This window comes from Triticum urartu, chromosome 6A (genome assembly GCF_056163025.1).
Source record: "Triticum urartu cultivar PI428250 chromosome 6A, HENAU_Tu73, whole genome shotgun sequence".
Classification (NCBI taxonomy): Eukaryota; Viridiplantae; Streptophyta; class Magnoliopsida; order Poales; family Poaceae; genus Triticum; species Triticum urartu.
Genome location: NC_141878.1, coordinates 462,468,967 through 462,484,918, shown reverse-complemented (window position 1 = coordinate 462,484,918; position 15,952 = coordinate 462,468,967). Strand labels below are relative to the sequence as shown.

Sequence of the window (15,952 nt, the reverse complement as noted above, 5' to 3'; positions counted from 1 at the left end):
GCTCGCCGAAGGTGACCGAGGCGGTGGAGCTCTCGGGTGAGGATGCACGCAACAAAAATGAGCTCCTATGATCGAGGACATGGTGCGTGGCTCAAGCGTGTGCTCACCTCATCGCTAGCAATGGCGAAGCAGCGGTGGGGCTCGACCTTCGTCGGGATCGACGCTCTAGTCAAGGCGGCGATGTCTAGTGGATGTGCACGGTGTCCTAGACTGCAGCGGTGGCAATGGCGGGTCAAGAGGAGCTCTAGCCTCGCCAAATCCCGCCAGAGGTGGTTAGGTTAGTGACGGAGTAGGTAGGGTCGCCGGCGGGCGGCTTGTTGGACTTATGAAATTCACTTTCTTGCCAAAAGAATGCAAAGTCCCTTTTAATAACATTTCCTTTGATTTTTGAATTGATTCCAAACCAATCCATTTCAACCATTTAGGGAAAATTCATTAGGGCTTGAATGACTTATTAGGGATAGCCTTATGCCTAAAATAAACATTTTAATTGGTCGCCCTATTTGGGATTTCAAAATTATTCCCCAAAACTTTTGAGGTTTATTCTGTTTTTCCAAGTTTCAAACAAGGGTTTGAAAGTTGGCGTAGGGCCTTTGACTCTCTAGGTGCATCACACAAGGCAACATAATCAATCAACAAGCAAATCCTAGGCAATTTCTATGCAATTTTTCAGCTAGAGGCAAACAAGCAACAATTTTCTACAAGAAATTTAATTCCCTGTGAATTTTTTAATATACCCGATTTGAAATTTTAAATCTGGTATGTGACACCCATCACGACCCAACCATCGTCGCAATGCAACGCCACACTCCACCACTACTAATAGAAAGGACCCCGCCGTCATCAATTGCACGAGTTTTTCGTGGGGGCATTCTCACTGGTTTGGGTTGTCTCCCGAATGACCCTCAAGGAAGCAACACGGGTCCACTATATGAAGAGTGGGGTTCTATTTTTTTGACATTTCTTCACTTAAGTTGCTTGTTATTTTTTGCCAGAACACTAGAATTACATGTGATCTGCTAAAACTAGCCTAGTTTCTCTCTCTCTCTTTCTCTCTCTCCAAAGAGCCAAATTTCAAAGTCCACCTGAAATTACATAAAAAACCTAAATCGTATTAAAAAAAGTCTACCTGAAACGTGTTCTTGAAAAGGGGAAATCCACCCATGGTTTGGTATCAAACTATCAATGCTAAAACCCGTTTTTGAAAATAGAAATTTAATTTAAAGGGATACCCAAGCTAAATAAGGGCTCAGAGATCAGAGCATAGAAAAAGGTGGGGCTGATTAATTAAATGAAAGCATTTCGAACCAAAATCTTTGCTAATTCGACAAGGATATGACAGTTATGTGAGGAATAAAGTTTTAGTGCTAAAAAAAAACTACTAGTACTTGGTGCTCAAGAAAGAAAGAAAGAAATGAATCACGCGCCGTAGTCCCCTTGGAAGGAAAACCCGAGTCTTCTCCCATTTCCGCAGGGGAGAAGGTAACAAAGACGCACACACCTCCTCCCCATTTCGCTAGGGTTCCTGCGATGGCGACCCCACGATCCCCGAGTCCTCGCGGCGACGAGCTCCTTGACTCAGCGCCGCTGCTCGGCGGCGGTGGGCGGCGCCGTGGCGCGCTGCGCCGGCCATCGCTCCGTGGGACGGCGCGGCTGCTGCGGCAGGGCGGTCGGCGGGCGATGCGGGAGCCGTCCCTGCTCGTGCGGGAGACTGCGGCGGAGCAGCTAGAGGAGCGCCAGGCCGACTGGGCGTACTCCCGCCCTGTCGTGGCACTCGACCTCCTCTGGAACCTCGCCTTCATCCTCACCACCGCCGTCGTGCTCGTGCTCAGCGGCGACGAAAGCCCGTCTGTGCCGCTCCGTATTTGGGTAGCCGGGTATGCCGTTCAGTGCGTCCTGCACATGGTCTGTGTTGCCATGGAGTATCGTGTGCGTCACGGCCAGCGTGGCGGGTCCTCTACGGCCGCCGACGAGGAGAGGGGCACTGATGGATCATCCTCGTCCATAGACGACGCCGGAGAGAGCGGTCCCCATGGACGCACTGGCGACTTCGTCAGGTAATTTTGTGAATACCATTGCAATCCTTTAACTTAAGCACAATTATGTTCCTCTGTTCCCTATAAATTTGTACTAGGAGTTCATGACTAGCTGTATCCTAATGTTCTTTCCTTGACTTGTTCCCTGCGTGGGTGTACTTTCATTCTGAGCGGAACATAATAGGGAGTACCATATAGGAATATTATGGAGGTAGAATTAATTATGTGGTATATTTATTTGTCGTTACTCTGTTATTTCCTGACAAACTGAGTATTTGAAGCTGTGAAGCTAATTGTTGAAATCGAGTTACTTTAGCTGTGAAGCTAATTGGATTAGACAACTCCAGTTGTTTCCTGTGTTCCCTTCATTTTTGGCAATCTTCATTATATTGGTCTTCGTCCACCTTGCTTTTGCTAATGCATGCTGAGTTATGCCGGTTTATCTGGGTGTGAGCCTATTACGGAACACAAAATTTGAACACATGCATTTTCTTGTGAATATCAAATACTAGTGTTATTAGAAGTTCCCCATACCATCCTAAATCTTGAACAATTTTATCCATATATGTGGCTTGGACAGACAACTAACACGTTGATTTGTATTATGATGTAAGGCTGTATACGACTTCTTGGAGAAATATGTCTGTAATTGTTCTATTCTGCATCTCTGGTTATATAAGCACCAGCCTGGTGGTTAGGCATTTCTATTTTCATTGACAATATGAATTTGTGCTTTTACCTCCTATGCTTGTATGCAAGTTTCCTTGCAATTATATTTTACCAGTGTTCACTTTCTTCATTTCAATTAAGTAACTGTAGTTTGGTGTTGAATTCATTTCACACTTTTCTTCTTGTTTTGCTGCCCTTACATTAGAGTTTTGTGTATTCTTTGCAATATGTTAATTTCCACCATGTCTTATTTCCTGATTGGAGTTATATGTACCATTGCAGTGTAGCAAAACATCTGGAATCTGCTAATACAATGTTCTCCTTTATATGGTGGATAATTGGATTTTACTGGGTATCTGCTGGTGGACAAGTTCTTACCCATGATGCACCTCAGCTCTACTGGTACATATAGTTTGATAAGATATGCTTGGACCTTTTTGTATGGATTTTCGTTTTATTTGTTTGACACTATGAACATATTTCCTTACAACTTCCTGCAGGCTTTGCATCGTATTTCTGGCATTTGATGTTTTCTTTGTCGTCTTTTGTGTTGCTCTGGCTTGCATCATTGGTATTGCTGTTTGTTGCTGCCTCCCTTGTATCATAGCAATTTTATATGCAGTATCAGATCAGGTATGGCTTCTCAAGTGTGTGTTTTATAAATGCCCGTTAAGTTACAGTTTATCTGGTGCCAAAATATGCTAGTTTCACTATTTGTTCTCGTGTATTCTTATGCTGGTGGTTCTCATAACACTATACCTAGTCATGACTATACCAGTAACCAGCGAATGCACAATTTGTTCTAAAAGTCAACTGGTTAGGCATTGTTAATTGTTATTGGCCATATACAAGGAACACGTGGTCTAGCATTTCAAAAGTGCCGTGTAATTAGATTAAATAGTGTAAGCTATATTTATGGTCTGATTTAGCCGACCAAGTCTTACTCAGCTACTTTACAAGTTATAGATGTTGGCAAATTGTTAAAACCAGAGCTGTCTTTTGAATCAGGAAATTGAAATATTAAAGTGGTTTCTGTTGTGTTGGTATGTCTTATGAATAGTTTTTGTTATTGTTGTCCAACTGTTGCCCACTTCTGAATCCTGTTGATGAATCCCAATGACAAGTGGAAGTGCAGGTGTGCCACCTGTCTCAACTGAGTCTGGTTGGCATATGGGTACTAGTTCCCTGATAAATGTCTTCTGAACTTATATTGATATTGTTTAATTGCAGACTGATAGTTCTGATTCCTAGCTTCTCTTAATACTTTTTGGGCTTGCACTACATTTGTATAGTCTGCCTACACAAAAATAAAGCATAAACCTTTTTCATCGAGTAGACGGATACACTTCTTTTCACAATCTGTTTATACTAGGAGGGAGCTTCCGAAGATGACATTCGCCAAATTCCGAAATACAAATTTCGGAGGATGGAAGAGCCTGAAAAGCAATCTGTCACCACAACTGAATCTTCTGGTGGAATAATGATAGAGTGTGGTACTAACCAACCTATTGAGAAAGTACTTGCAGCTGAAGATGCAGTAAGTTCGCCGCCTTTTGTCCTTGAAATGTATAAATTTATTTGCCAAACTGGTTCCTGCTTATGTGAACCTACTTTATTATACCAACTTACTCCGTAATTTTATATGATACATTTACATGTATGGAACTTGGTAGAAAAAATATTTGGTACTCCCTCCTTTCGTCTATACAAAGCTACTCAGTCTTCTCTTAAGTCAAATTGTTTTAAGTTTGACCAAGTTTGTAGAAAAAATATTCACATCTACACTACCAAATCAGTATCACGAGATCTATCAGGATTTTTTTTTCAGTATAAAGTTTATTTGGTATTGTATATGTTGATACTTTTTTCTATAGAGTTGGTCAAACTTAGAACAGTTTGACTGAAGACAAGACCAAAAGGAGGGTGTATATCACAGTTTTTCATGGTCATGGCCAGCTTAGCTACAAAACTACGAAATATTTCCCTGTAAATATTGGGAAATGCAAAAAGGTGTTCTGCTGTGAATCCTCACTGCAAATATCCAGATGGAGAGGAATTTCAAGCTGTAGTGTGGTGGGCCCACTTGAACTGTGGAACTGATTTATCCCATTAACATGGTATCTGAGTCTAAATTTGATGTCGGAAATCATAAAGAAATAAAAAAATACGCAAGGTCTTGTCTTACATTCGTTTCTTTCGTGCTGCCTCCCCACCACACTTCCGTTTTCGGTTTTGCCGAAGTAAAACCACCTCAACTGCCCCACGTCTTATTGGCTTACCAAATAAACCCATGTTTTCTTTGGCAAGCCAACAAGTACTGATTCTCTTCCTACTTAAAAATATGCAAGTTTCCGTCTTACATCGTTTTTTCGTCCTCCCTTCCTGCTCCACCTCCGTTCTTGGTTTTGCTGTTTTTTCTTGAAAACCGCCTCAACTTCTGCATGTCTTATTGGCTCACCAAATAAAATCATGTTATCTTTGGTGAGTCAATAAGTACTGATTCAGTTGGCAGTCAAAATACTTTTTTGGTACGAAGTCACATTGCTAATAAAATAGAAGGTAAATCACGGTGACCGTGTACTAAATATTTGTGGTCCAATTGCAACGCACGGGCAATTATCTAGTCATAAACAAATGAACGTGTGCTTACTATTAATTGACTTGTGCATTTTGACAAAACATGTTTATAGTCTTTGTAGCGATTGCTTTTCTTTGTGCACGTAACAAATCCTTGCACATACACATAGGTTTTAGCGTCGAAATTACTTTGTTCCGAATGGTTTTTTGTTGTACTAGAAACCAGATTAATGAATTATCAGCTCTTTAGCTCAAATGCATTTCTTTTAGCACCATCATCCTGAGCCTGTTGGTCCTGTTTCAGCTTAAGTGCTTTATCTGTGCATTGCTTCTGCTTTTCTATGAGCTCATATACTAACTTTATTTTGAAATGATTCATCATCTGCTTGGTCGATGCAGGAGTGCTGCATCTGCCTTTCAGTGTATGATGATGGCGCAGAGCTGCGTGAACTCCCTTGTGGCCACCATTTCCACTGCGCTTGCATTGACAAGTGGCTTCACATCAATGCAACTTGCCCTTTGTGCAAGTTGAATGTGCGGAAAAACAGCAGCAGCAGTGGTAGTGAAGAAGTATAAATCTCCAAAATCCAAGTATTTGACGGGCGACTCATGTCACGACAATGGTACTTATCCATGATAAACTCCTGATTGTGAATTTGAGCGCCCTAGCTAATATAACAAAGGAAGTATGATTCATGTTAATTTGTGTATTTTTATATGGTCATGGTAGTCATTGTGTATTGAAGTTACACATTGTGGTGTATATCAGCTAAAATTGTTTGTTACACAATACCATAGTGTTGTAATCTTGTAAATGCCCATTAGTGAAACCATGTCAAGAATTCATGTTTGATCTCCTTGATTTATCTGACCTGGTCACTTGCTAGAACGTTCGGGATTTGACCATGGCAAATCGAATGTTTGGATGGCAATTTTTGTGACGCGAGAATGACAAGTTTAGTTGACACGTAGGGCAATTTTCTAGGAAAAAAAAACACTGAGCACGGTGTTGTCATGCTTGCCAACTAAAATTGCCATCCTCGAGTCATTAAAATAGTCATTGAAAACATTCGATTTGCCATAGCCAAATCCCAAACATCCGGGCGTTATCGGGGTCCATGAACTATTTATGATTTTCTATATTTTCTCATTTATTTGGAGAGTTACGACTTTTCCATGATTGGGCCAACCACAAACTTCAGAATAATTATCTCTCAAACTCCTTATCCAGTTGAGCCAAAACTTTTCCAGAATATCCATTGTTTAAAATTTTCTAAAATTTATTGTTTTCTAGAATTGATTAAAATAATTTTGGAAACTTTGAATTACAGTCAAAATTTGGTCAACATGTGGGCAGAACTTTGAACTTTCATCCAAAATATTTGCGAAAAGTTCAAAGGCCATATGTTAAGTAGCACATGCCTTAACAAAACACCCTTACAGAAGCTGAAAAATGCATCCAAGTCTATGAATACCGACGTCTTGTTCCTCCTACATCCATGGTTGTCGGTCAGTTTTTGCGGTATATGGATAATTTGGATGAGGTGACAATTATTAGTGCAAAAGTTGCGACTATGCAACGAAAGAAAACTTATAAATTTCGACATAAGTTTTCTTAAACTTAGGGTTCCATGTCGTTTTTGGGGGGTTCCATATACGTACTAGTTTGCTCAAGATATTTCTCGCGCCGTTTTGAACACGGCATATGCAGTGGAGTGGATCAGGAAAAGCGCAGAACTTCTGTTTAAAGCGCGGCACACTTTTGGTCCCCAAGGACTTTGCTGCGTAGCCGCCCGCCCGTAACACTCACTCGCGTGTCGCGTCACGCAGACAAAATATCTGCAGGAGATAAGGCCTCAAGCCCTCAACGGTGCATGCGACACACCGCACGTCGCATTCCTCCTGGCCCGCCAGCCCAGCCTCGCCATGCTGGTATGATACGCCTTGACACGGCCATTAGATATACCTAGCGAATACGTACTGCTAGTGACAAGCAGGATCAGTGCTGGTATAAGTTTGTGACGAGTATAAGCACGCCGCGCGTTTGCATACGGCCTTGTCGGCTGGCTAGATATTTATTTCGTTCGGCCCCATATAACGTTCGCCCTCGGCCGTCGTCGAGGAGAGCGGGCCTGCGTACGTCCTCCGCTACCCTCGGGCCGTGCGTGGCCGTGGATCGGATGGACGATCATCTGGCGGTGCTGGCGCGCGGCGAGGGGTGGACGGAGGAGCGGCACGCGGCGTTCCTCGACGGCGTCGAGCGCTCCTTCGTGCAGGAGGTGCTCGTGGGCGCCGCCGGCGTCAGCGAGGAGCGGCGGGCGTCGCGCAGGCTCTGCCACCGGGGGCCGCCGCCCGCCGGCGGCCGCGGCCAGCTCCCGCTGGATCGCCCCCTCCCCGACAGCGCCGTGGAGTCCAACCGCCGGGGACCCTCCCGGCCCGCAGCCCGCGACGCCAAATGACGCAGGTTGGTCGATTTATGGCTACGATCATTCTTTCCTTCCGCAGCAAGCACGCCGGTCATACAACTCCACCGCAAAGAACGTCAACACGTCTCTCATCCACACAGCTGTACTCGTTGCACGTAACGTTCAGTACAATGGTGAGCGTCCGCTCGCTCATGACTTGTTCCGTTTACCTTTTCCACCATAGTATAGTCATGGGCTCCCTCAAAAAAAAAAGTCATGGGCTAAACTTCACAAATAGGGGTGTCACGGTAGGTTCATTTCCTCATTCAAGCTCTAGAATGTATAACATGCTTTTTGCAACAATAAAAAAAAGAACCTATATCATGCATGCCTCTGCATAGTACCATAACATGATGTGTCTCTTACAATTTACATGTAGATTTGTTTCTCCATCCAACATAATTTCAACAAACAGGGTTTTGACCGACTCATATCGTTGCATCAAGATTATACACATGTACTTCATCCGTCCGAAAATAACTGCCGCTCAAACGGATGTACCTAGCAGTAGAATAACTGTCGCTCAAATGTGTGTATCTAATATTGAAATACGTCTAGATAAATTTGTTGAGCGATAGTTATTTCCGGACGGAGGAAGTAGATAGTAAGAGAAGACATGGTTCGGAAAAAAAAATTACTGACATCTCTATTTTCGTTTTTGCTCTATTTGCAGGTTGCGTCTCATGAATCTGAAGTTAACAAGCTAGCTAGAGTGATAAATTTCCTTCTAGAACCGTAGCCTCCAAAGTCCAAAGTTGTATGCGTCGCAGTGGAAGTGATGTTTTCCAGATCTGTGCAGTTATGCCGATATTTGTCTTTGTCAATGTGCCTTTCATGGCGGGGCATGGTGTGTATGTTGGTGATGCACTAGTTCATCTTCATTTATCTTAAGGAGCTCTCTTCATAAAATGTGTCTGTTGCTCTCGATATGCATGATATTTATGCAACTGTGCAGATATTTTCCATAAACTTGCCAATCGGTTCGCTGTTGCTAGGGAACGCGCTGCAATATATTTCAATAAGGTTATCAGTAAGGGAATAATATTGTAATCACTAAGCAAAAGAATGTGGAATTTCCCGTTCCAACACACACGGAACACATTGTTTGGCCGGCCCAACTAGGTCGATTTTCCTCACTGCGGGGCTGTTTTCTTTGGGATGAGCATAGCTCCTTTTGCCCTTTTCCTATATTTGCCGGGGTATTTCTAGTTATTTTTACCTTTTTTTATCTTTCGCTTGTATTCTTTTTATTTCTCATTTTCCCAGTATTTTCAAGGTTTTCCTTTCTCAGTATTTTTTTCTGTTGTTCAATTTGTTTCTTCTAGTTTTCAAGCTGTTTTTGCTATTTTCTGTTTTTAGTTAATTCAAATAAAATAAAAATATACTATATAAAAATTAAATAATTTTTAACTAAAGAGATTTTTTTTCTAATTTATTAACATTTTCGGAGATGCGAATATTGTCAAAACCTATGAACTTTTTATAATTGTTCAACATTTCAAAATAAGTGAATATTTTGAAATATCTTGAATATTTTTAAATATGTGGATATTTTCTAAACAGATGTACTCCCTCCGTCAACTTGTTAGAGAAATGGATAAAAGTTTAATGTATCTAAAACTAAAATACGTTTAGATACATCCATTTCTTTGATCAGTATTTCTGGACGGAGGGAGCATATTTTTTTTCAAAAATACATTTTTAGTTAAAATAAACATGAAGCCATTTATGTATTCTGGCCAAGTAGCAAGCGGTTTTCTTATGAAGGGTGTGAGCAAGTAGTTTATTTTTCCGGGTAAAGCATCGCTTTTCTAACGAGCGAAGAGGTTTCACACTCGAGCTCTATTTTAGCCTGGCCCATCCGCGATACAGCGCCTATTCGGCGCTCAAAGAGTGGACTAGAAGATCGAAAAGAATGTGGCTCAATACTTAGTGTTGCTGGTATTATTTTTTATGCTGATAAGAAGTCAAATAAAAGTATTAAAAAAATCACATTTTTTTATTTTTTTAAATGTTTATGAACCATAAAAATGTCCTGAGTTTTTAATATCTACACAGATTCAAAAACACGTAAATATTTTAAAGAAGAAACAAGAAAAATTAGAGGAATAAAACAAAACAGGAAAAACCCACCCAAAAAGCCATAAAAAAGGAAAATAAAACCAGATGAAAAACCTAACGTCAATGAGCCGCACATGTGGCTGGCCGAAATTACCTTTTTAGGGGTAAAAAAGGGTAATAACCAACACAAGTGTGAGTCACCCAAGTAATCCACTACTACTATATGACATAGTGATCATAAATGCTATATCTGCCTAATCCGACATATAGAGAGCGGTCACCTCAGGTGCTCCTCGGATGGGCGAACGCCCGTTTCTTGATTTTTTTCCTTTTACATTTTCTATTTCGGTATTGTTTTATTTTCTCATTCCCTTTTCATTTTTCAATTTCATTCTTATTTACTTATTTTTTTAAATATTTCTAAAAACACATTTTTCTTCACTACAAGGCATAAACACTTTTCAAACATAATATAAGTTTTGTAAAAAAACTGAACATTTATTAGTTGGACTAACCTTTTCCTAAACTGGGTTGACCACTTCATTTTCTAACGCATACTTTTTTTAAATATGTTGAAATGTTCAATGAATGCTAATTATATTAAAATTTTAAAAATATGGAACATTTTTTATTCTTCGAACTCTTCTAAAAGTATATGAACATTGTTTTCGAAAATGTACATGTGTTGAAAGAAAACTTTTCACACATATTAACATAAAATTACACTGTTCCTACTCTTTATTGCTAACAAATATTTGCATGAAAAAAATGTTTCATGTATGTGGGCCTGTTTTCTGTGGGATGAGCCTAGCTCCTTTTTTTCTAACAGATTTTGGTTGGTGTTTTTCCCAGTTGCATTTTATTCTATTTTATTTCTCTATTTTCACACCAATTCCTATTTCTCATTTTATTAGTTTTATCTTTTCTATTTTATTTTTACTTTTAAATTTATGTTCTGTTTCTTTCCTTCTATTTTTCCAAGTTGTTTTTGCTATTTTCTGTTTTTATATAAAAATTATTAAAATTTTGGAATTTGATTATTTAAAAATTGCGCATATTTTTTAGAACTTGTGAAAGCTTTTAAAAATGCACGAACATTTTCTAAGGGATCACCACTCTTAAACCTGTGATTTTTTTTAAAAAAAATCACAATCATTTTTTAACTTTCGTGAACATTGCATCCACTAAATATCAATAAAGTCAAAATAAGAAAATGAAGACAATTATTGACGAAGAATGCTTAAAAGGAAAGAAAAAAATATATAAGAACAAACTATAGTAGAAGTAAATGAAAAAACCCAGTGAAGCTTTCACGCATAAATATCCCGTGAGATATTTCAAGGAGCATAAAAATTATCCTAAGAAAGAGAAAGAGTATAAAATAAATGAGATTTGTTAAAAGGATTTCCAATTATTTATTAGGAAAGCCCCTTATTAAATAACTTAGCTCAATGGCCCCGGGTCCTGACTAATAAGGGGCCAAAAAAATTTGCGAATGTTTTCTAAAATCTTTATATTTTTGAAATTTGTGGGCACTTTTCTAGATATAAAAAAATCAATGTATATTTTTTCAATTTAAGAAACATGAAGCTGTTTATTTGTTGTTGTGGCTAAGTAACAAGCGGTTTTCTTATCAAGGGTGCGAACAACTAGTTTCCTACCCGGGCAAAGTATCCGGTTTTCTAGCGAGCAAGGAGGTTTCAACGAGTGGCCTGATAATTACTATTGCTGGCATTATTTTCAGACGTTGGTCAGAAGTCTAGTCAAACTATTTCGAAAAATGTACTCACATTTTCCAAAAATAAAATTGTAAATGTTCACATATTTTCAAAAATATGACCATAAACGTCTTGAATTTTTCAAATCTTCATAAATTTCGCAAAATAGGTAGACTCCTTAAAAGAAGAAACAAGAAAAAAAACTAGGTGTATAGGCCAAAAAAAGAAGCCACCTAAAATAGGCAAAACAAAAATATGAAGAAAATTAAATAAAAAAATATAACGGACCGCGTAAGTGGTCGACCTAAATTACCTACACATGTGAGTCACCCTACACTATGTCACATAGTGATCGCCAATGCTATATCTTGCCTACCGGAGATATAGCTTGTTAACACCCCTCGCTCCTATCACAGGCCTTGCCCCTTTTCGTCATTTGTCTTCCTTTTCTATTTTCTGTTTGTAGATAAAAAATGAATTCCTTTTATTTTTCATTTTGTTAGTTATAGGCTTATTTTTTCATTATCTATTGTTTCATTTAATTTTACATTTTTGGGTTTTTGTTCCTTGTCGTGCTCTTGGTTATTGTTTATAATTTATTCTCTTAAATTTTTTAATATTTAAACAAACAAACCATTTTTTATAAATATTTGAATAAAACTTTGCTAAATATTACTTGAATATTTAATTAAATAGTCTGACACTTTTAGACAATACTATAAATTTTGAGAATATGTGATATTTTACAATTACACTATTTTTTTATAAAAATGGGTTGAAGACTTTATTTAGTTACATTAACTTTTTTAATACTTGTATATGTTAAGTAAATTATATTTATATTCATGTCATTTTTAAATGGAATATTTTCATGCTTTGAGCTCTTTTAAAATTAAAATCTCACACAAGATGTTCTTTATTTGAATAAGGATGTTCACATGTTCGAAAGATATGCTCATGTATATCTAAAATAAAATTATCATATTGTATGGACATTATTTTAAATGAGTTAACCCCTTTTATGATTACATGATCATTGTTTTAAAAGAAGTGAATTTTTGTGGTTAATTATTTAAAATTTCTAATTATACATTTTTTCTAAACATAGTGCGAACCTTTTAGAAATTGAAAGTGCTAGTTATCGACTAGAGGGGGGGAGGGGGATAGTCGATTTTTATGAAAGTCTTCAAAACACGATGTCCTTGAAGACAGACGATAGAAATGAACCTATTATATGCAGCGGAAGGTAGACTACACTAGACAAGCCATAGTCAATTATGCAATGAAGTGAAAGCACGAAGACTATCAATAGCTAGGTAGTATGGATCAGGATGAAAGACAGTATGAAGCCAAACAATAAATAGTCTTCACTTAGTGAAGTCAATCAGATCATACAGGCAAGCAATGACTTCACGAAGACAAACTGTGAAGTAAAGGGAAGTGAAGGATATAATCAGTTGCTTGGTGAAGACAAGGATTTGGTAGACCAGTTCCGGTTGCTGTGACAACTGTACGTCCGGTTAGGGAGGCTGAGATTTAATTCAGAAGACCGCGACTTCATCTTATTCCCCTTGAGCCAAGGACACCCAGTCCTTGCCCAATCACTCTGGTAAGTCTTCAAGGTAGACTTCCAAACCTTCGCAGACTTCGTTCAGCGGCGATCTACAATGACTCTTGGATGCTTAGAACGTGACGCCTAACCGGCTGGAGTATTCACAGTCCTCAAGTGTAACAAGTCTTCAGGTCACGTGGACAGAAAGACTTTAGTGATGCCTAATACTCTTTGGCTCTGGGTGTTTTGGACTTTGTCCTCGCAAGGATCTCTCTCTCAAATTCTTCGGAGGTGGGTTGCTCTCAAACGACAAAAGCCGTGCACTAACTCTGGGCAGCCACCAATTTATGGTGTAGGGGGTGGGCTATTTATAGCCAGGAGGCAACCCGACCTGATTTGTCCGAAATGACCCTGGGTCACTAAGGAACCGACACGTGTCCAACGGTCGGATTTCAAACACACGCGTCAGCTTGACTTGGGCTACAAGTAAAGTTGACTCATCCAGCTCTGGATAAGATTTGCTCTCATTGTCTTTGCTCGAATACATAGGATTTGGTTGAGCATCACTTCAGTCACTCTGACTTTGTTCACTTGGACCCCACTTAATAGTACGGCGGTTCCTATGGCTCAACAAAGAAGAAAAGGAAACTATGAAACGTCTATGTCTTCGCACTCTGTAGTCTTCATATGAATGTCTTCTCATGTCATAGTCTTCATCGTGAATGTCTTAACGAACCACCATTGTCTTCAATGTCTTCACACATTTTTAGGGGTCATCTCTGGTAGGTAAACCAAATCAATATGGGACTACTACCTGTGTTATCCTGCAATTCTCACAAACACATTAGTCCCTCAACCAAGTTTGTCGTCAATACTCCAAAACCAACGAGGGGTGGCACTAGATGCACTTACAATCTCCCCCTTTTTGGTGATTGATGACAAACCGGTTGAAGTTTTCAACGGGGATAAAAAATGTGAGAGTTAAGGATAAAAGCATTGTCTTCATAAGTTGCAAAAGGCTCCCCCTGAAGATGTGCATATAAGTAGTTTGCTTTTGAATGCAAATGCACATGGCAGGTTTTACTTTATGGAGATCCTCTTCAACTTAAGAAGACAATTCATCATGCATATAAGTATAAATGACATGCACAATGAAAAATGGACGTCTGCAAAATGTCTTCATGCGGATTTTATCATTGCATCACAAAGTGGCAGCAAAAACGAAGCAGGCGACCATCAAGTTTAAGTATTAAAACTCAAAGAACCAAATGTTTCAAAATGAGAGTTGTAAGAACTTAGCAAAATAATGCAACCACCCATATGGACCCACTTGAAGACTATCAACCTCATATGCTTCTCCCCCTTTTGTCACTAAGGACCAAAAAGGTCTGAAGACATAAAGGATCTACTCATTCCCAGTTGGAGTAGAGGATGGAGCAGGGTTGTCATTGGAGTTTGGTGGTGCAAACGGGCCTGACGCAGTATCGTGATGTAGTGCATCCATGGTTGGTGAAGTGTCATCGTCTTCTTCATCGACGACTCTCGCACTATAGTTGCAGCCGAAGATGAATGCTCAAAATCTTCAATGGAGGGAGTGCGACGCCAGCTTGCATTTCGAGGAGGCCTGGAATCAAACTTGAAGTGTTCGGTGAAGCCATCTGCACGCAGATGATCTTCAGAACATAGTAGTGTGAGACTCTTCCAGGACTGCTGACGGGCTTCATGGGCTACAAATGTGTTCTTGGTGGCTAAGTTACCTATGCGATTGACATCCACCAAGAGGCTCTGCATCTGACACTTCAGCCAGTCATGATGCTTATCCTGCTTCTGATGCAATGCCACCAGAAGCTCTCGGTCATTGAGTACACGAGATCGCTTCTGAGGCCTTTGGGCAATTGTACTTGCAGCGGCTTCGGTGTTGGCTCGGTGAGGAAAGCGCATGTTACCGGCAAGAGGATATGCAGGGGTTGCATCATTGGGCACAAGGATTCCTTCAATTGGCTACGTGAAGCTTTGAAATTCAGCGTTCTGAAGATGGAGTGGCTGCTTTGCAGGCTTGGGGTAGATGGTTTCAATAGACAGATCAACCTCAGACAGAAATACAAGATGGTTGCGCGCCAAGGGCTGATAGTCAATGGTGGAATTAAGCTTAATCAAGTGCATCACCCATGGTGCGTAGAACTTCAGACCAAATAGATCGATTCCAAAAGCAGCAAGTTGTCTGATGAAGAAATCATGTGTGTTGAACCTGATGCCATTGATGATTTAGAAAACCAAAGTCTTCATGGCGCCTTCAAGTTTAGCTTCAGAAGAATGTCCCTTGATGGGCCATAGAGTATGCCTCAGAATGTGGTCCACTGTGCGTGGCAAGTACTCGAGGTCCTTCACAAAGAACTCCTTTGGGTATTCAGCGTCTCGAGGCAATGGCTTCATCATGCTAAGCATCTAGCTCATGTTTGGCTCAGGCCTATGAAAAAAGCTCTGCAACTCATCTCTATGACGCTGACAACCAGGTTCATATAACTCACCTAGAGTGGGCAGGGAAGTAAGCTCGATGATGTCTTGAGCTTTGGCCTCATGATGTACATCAACTGTCATCCACTCAAGGATCCAAGTCTTTGGATTCCTGTTGTAGCTGAGGGAGTCCTGGATTACAGGGTCCTCGGGCATCTCGCAAGAGCTTCTGGCCTTCGCGTGCTGGCCGGTGTGAGGGCCCACCTCACAACTACGTTCGCATGCCGTTCGGCCCATTCCGTTAGCTTAGCACTTGATCGTTTAGTTTGTTGATATTGCTTTCTTCATGACTTATACATGTTCCTATGACTATGAGATTATGCAACTCCCGTTTACCGGAGGAACACTTTGTGTGCCACC

General features: G+C 40.1%; 2 protein-coding genes across 2 annotated transcripts; both read left to right on the top strand.

The window, feature by feature from the left end:
• The first annotated feature begins 1,432 nt into the window (after window positions 1-1,432).
• On the top strand, window positions 1,433-6,148 carry LOC147965710 (E3 ubiquitin-protein ligase At1g63170-like). Its single transcript, XM_087528335.1, has 5 exons — window positions 1,433-2,057; window positions 2,988-3,107; window positions 3,206-3,338; window positions 4,078-4,242; window positions 5,682-6,148. The coding sequence occupies exons 1-5, from the start codon at window positions 1,531-1,533 to the stop codon at window positions 5,856-5,858; spliced, it is 1,122 nt and encodes a 373-aa protein (XP_087384461.1). The 5' UTR covers window positions 1,433-1,530; the 3' UTR covers window positions 5,859-6,148.
• Window positions 6,149-7,303: 1,155 nt separating this feature from the next.
• On the top strand, window positions 7,304-8,656 carry LOC147965709 (uncharacterized). The gene is made up of 2 exons (XM_087528336.1): window positions 7,304-7,746; window positions 8,421-8,656. Exon 1 carries the CDS (start codon window positions 7,463-7,465, stop codon window positions 7,739-7,741), a length of 279 nt encoding a protein of 92 aa, XP_087384462.1. The 5' UTR covers window positions 7,304-7,462; the 3' UTR covers window positions 7,742-7,746; window positions 8,421-8,656.
• The last annotated feature ends 7,296 nt before the right edge of the window (window positions 8,657-15,952 follow it).

Excerpts from the sequence above, each read along its gene's own strand:
- LOC147965710 (XM_087528335.1), top strand. The coding sequence starts at position 1,531 with ATGGCGACCCCACGATCCCCGAGTCCTCGCGGCGACGAGCTCCTTGAC. Across the intron at positions 2,058-2,987 it reads CGCACTGGCGACTTCGTCAG|TGTAGCAAAACATCTGGAAT; the intron begins GTAATTTTGTGA and ends GTACCATTGCAG. Across the intron at positions 3,108-3,205 it reads GATGCACCTCAGCTCTACTG|GCTTTGCATCGTATTTCTGG; the intron begins GTACATATAGTT and ends AACTTCCTGCAG.
- LOC147965709 (XM_087528336.1), top strand. The coding sequence starts at position 7,463 with ATGGACGATCATCTGGCGGTGCTGGCGCGCGGCGAGGGGTGGACGGAG.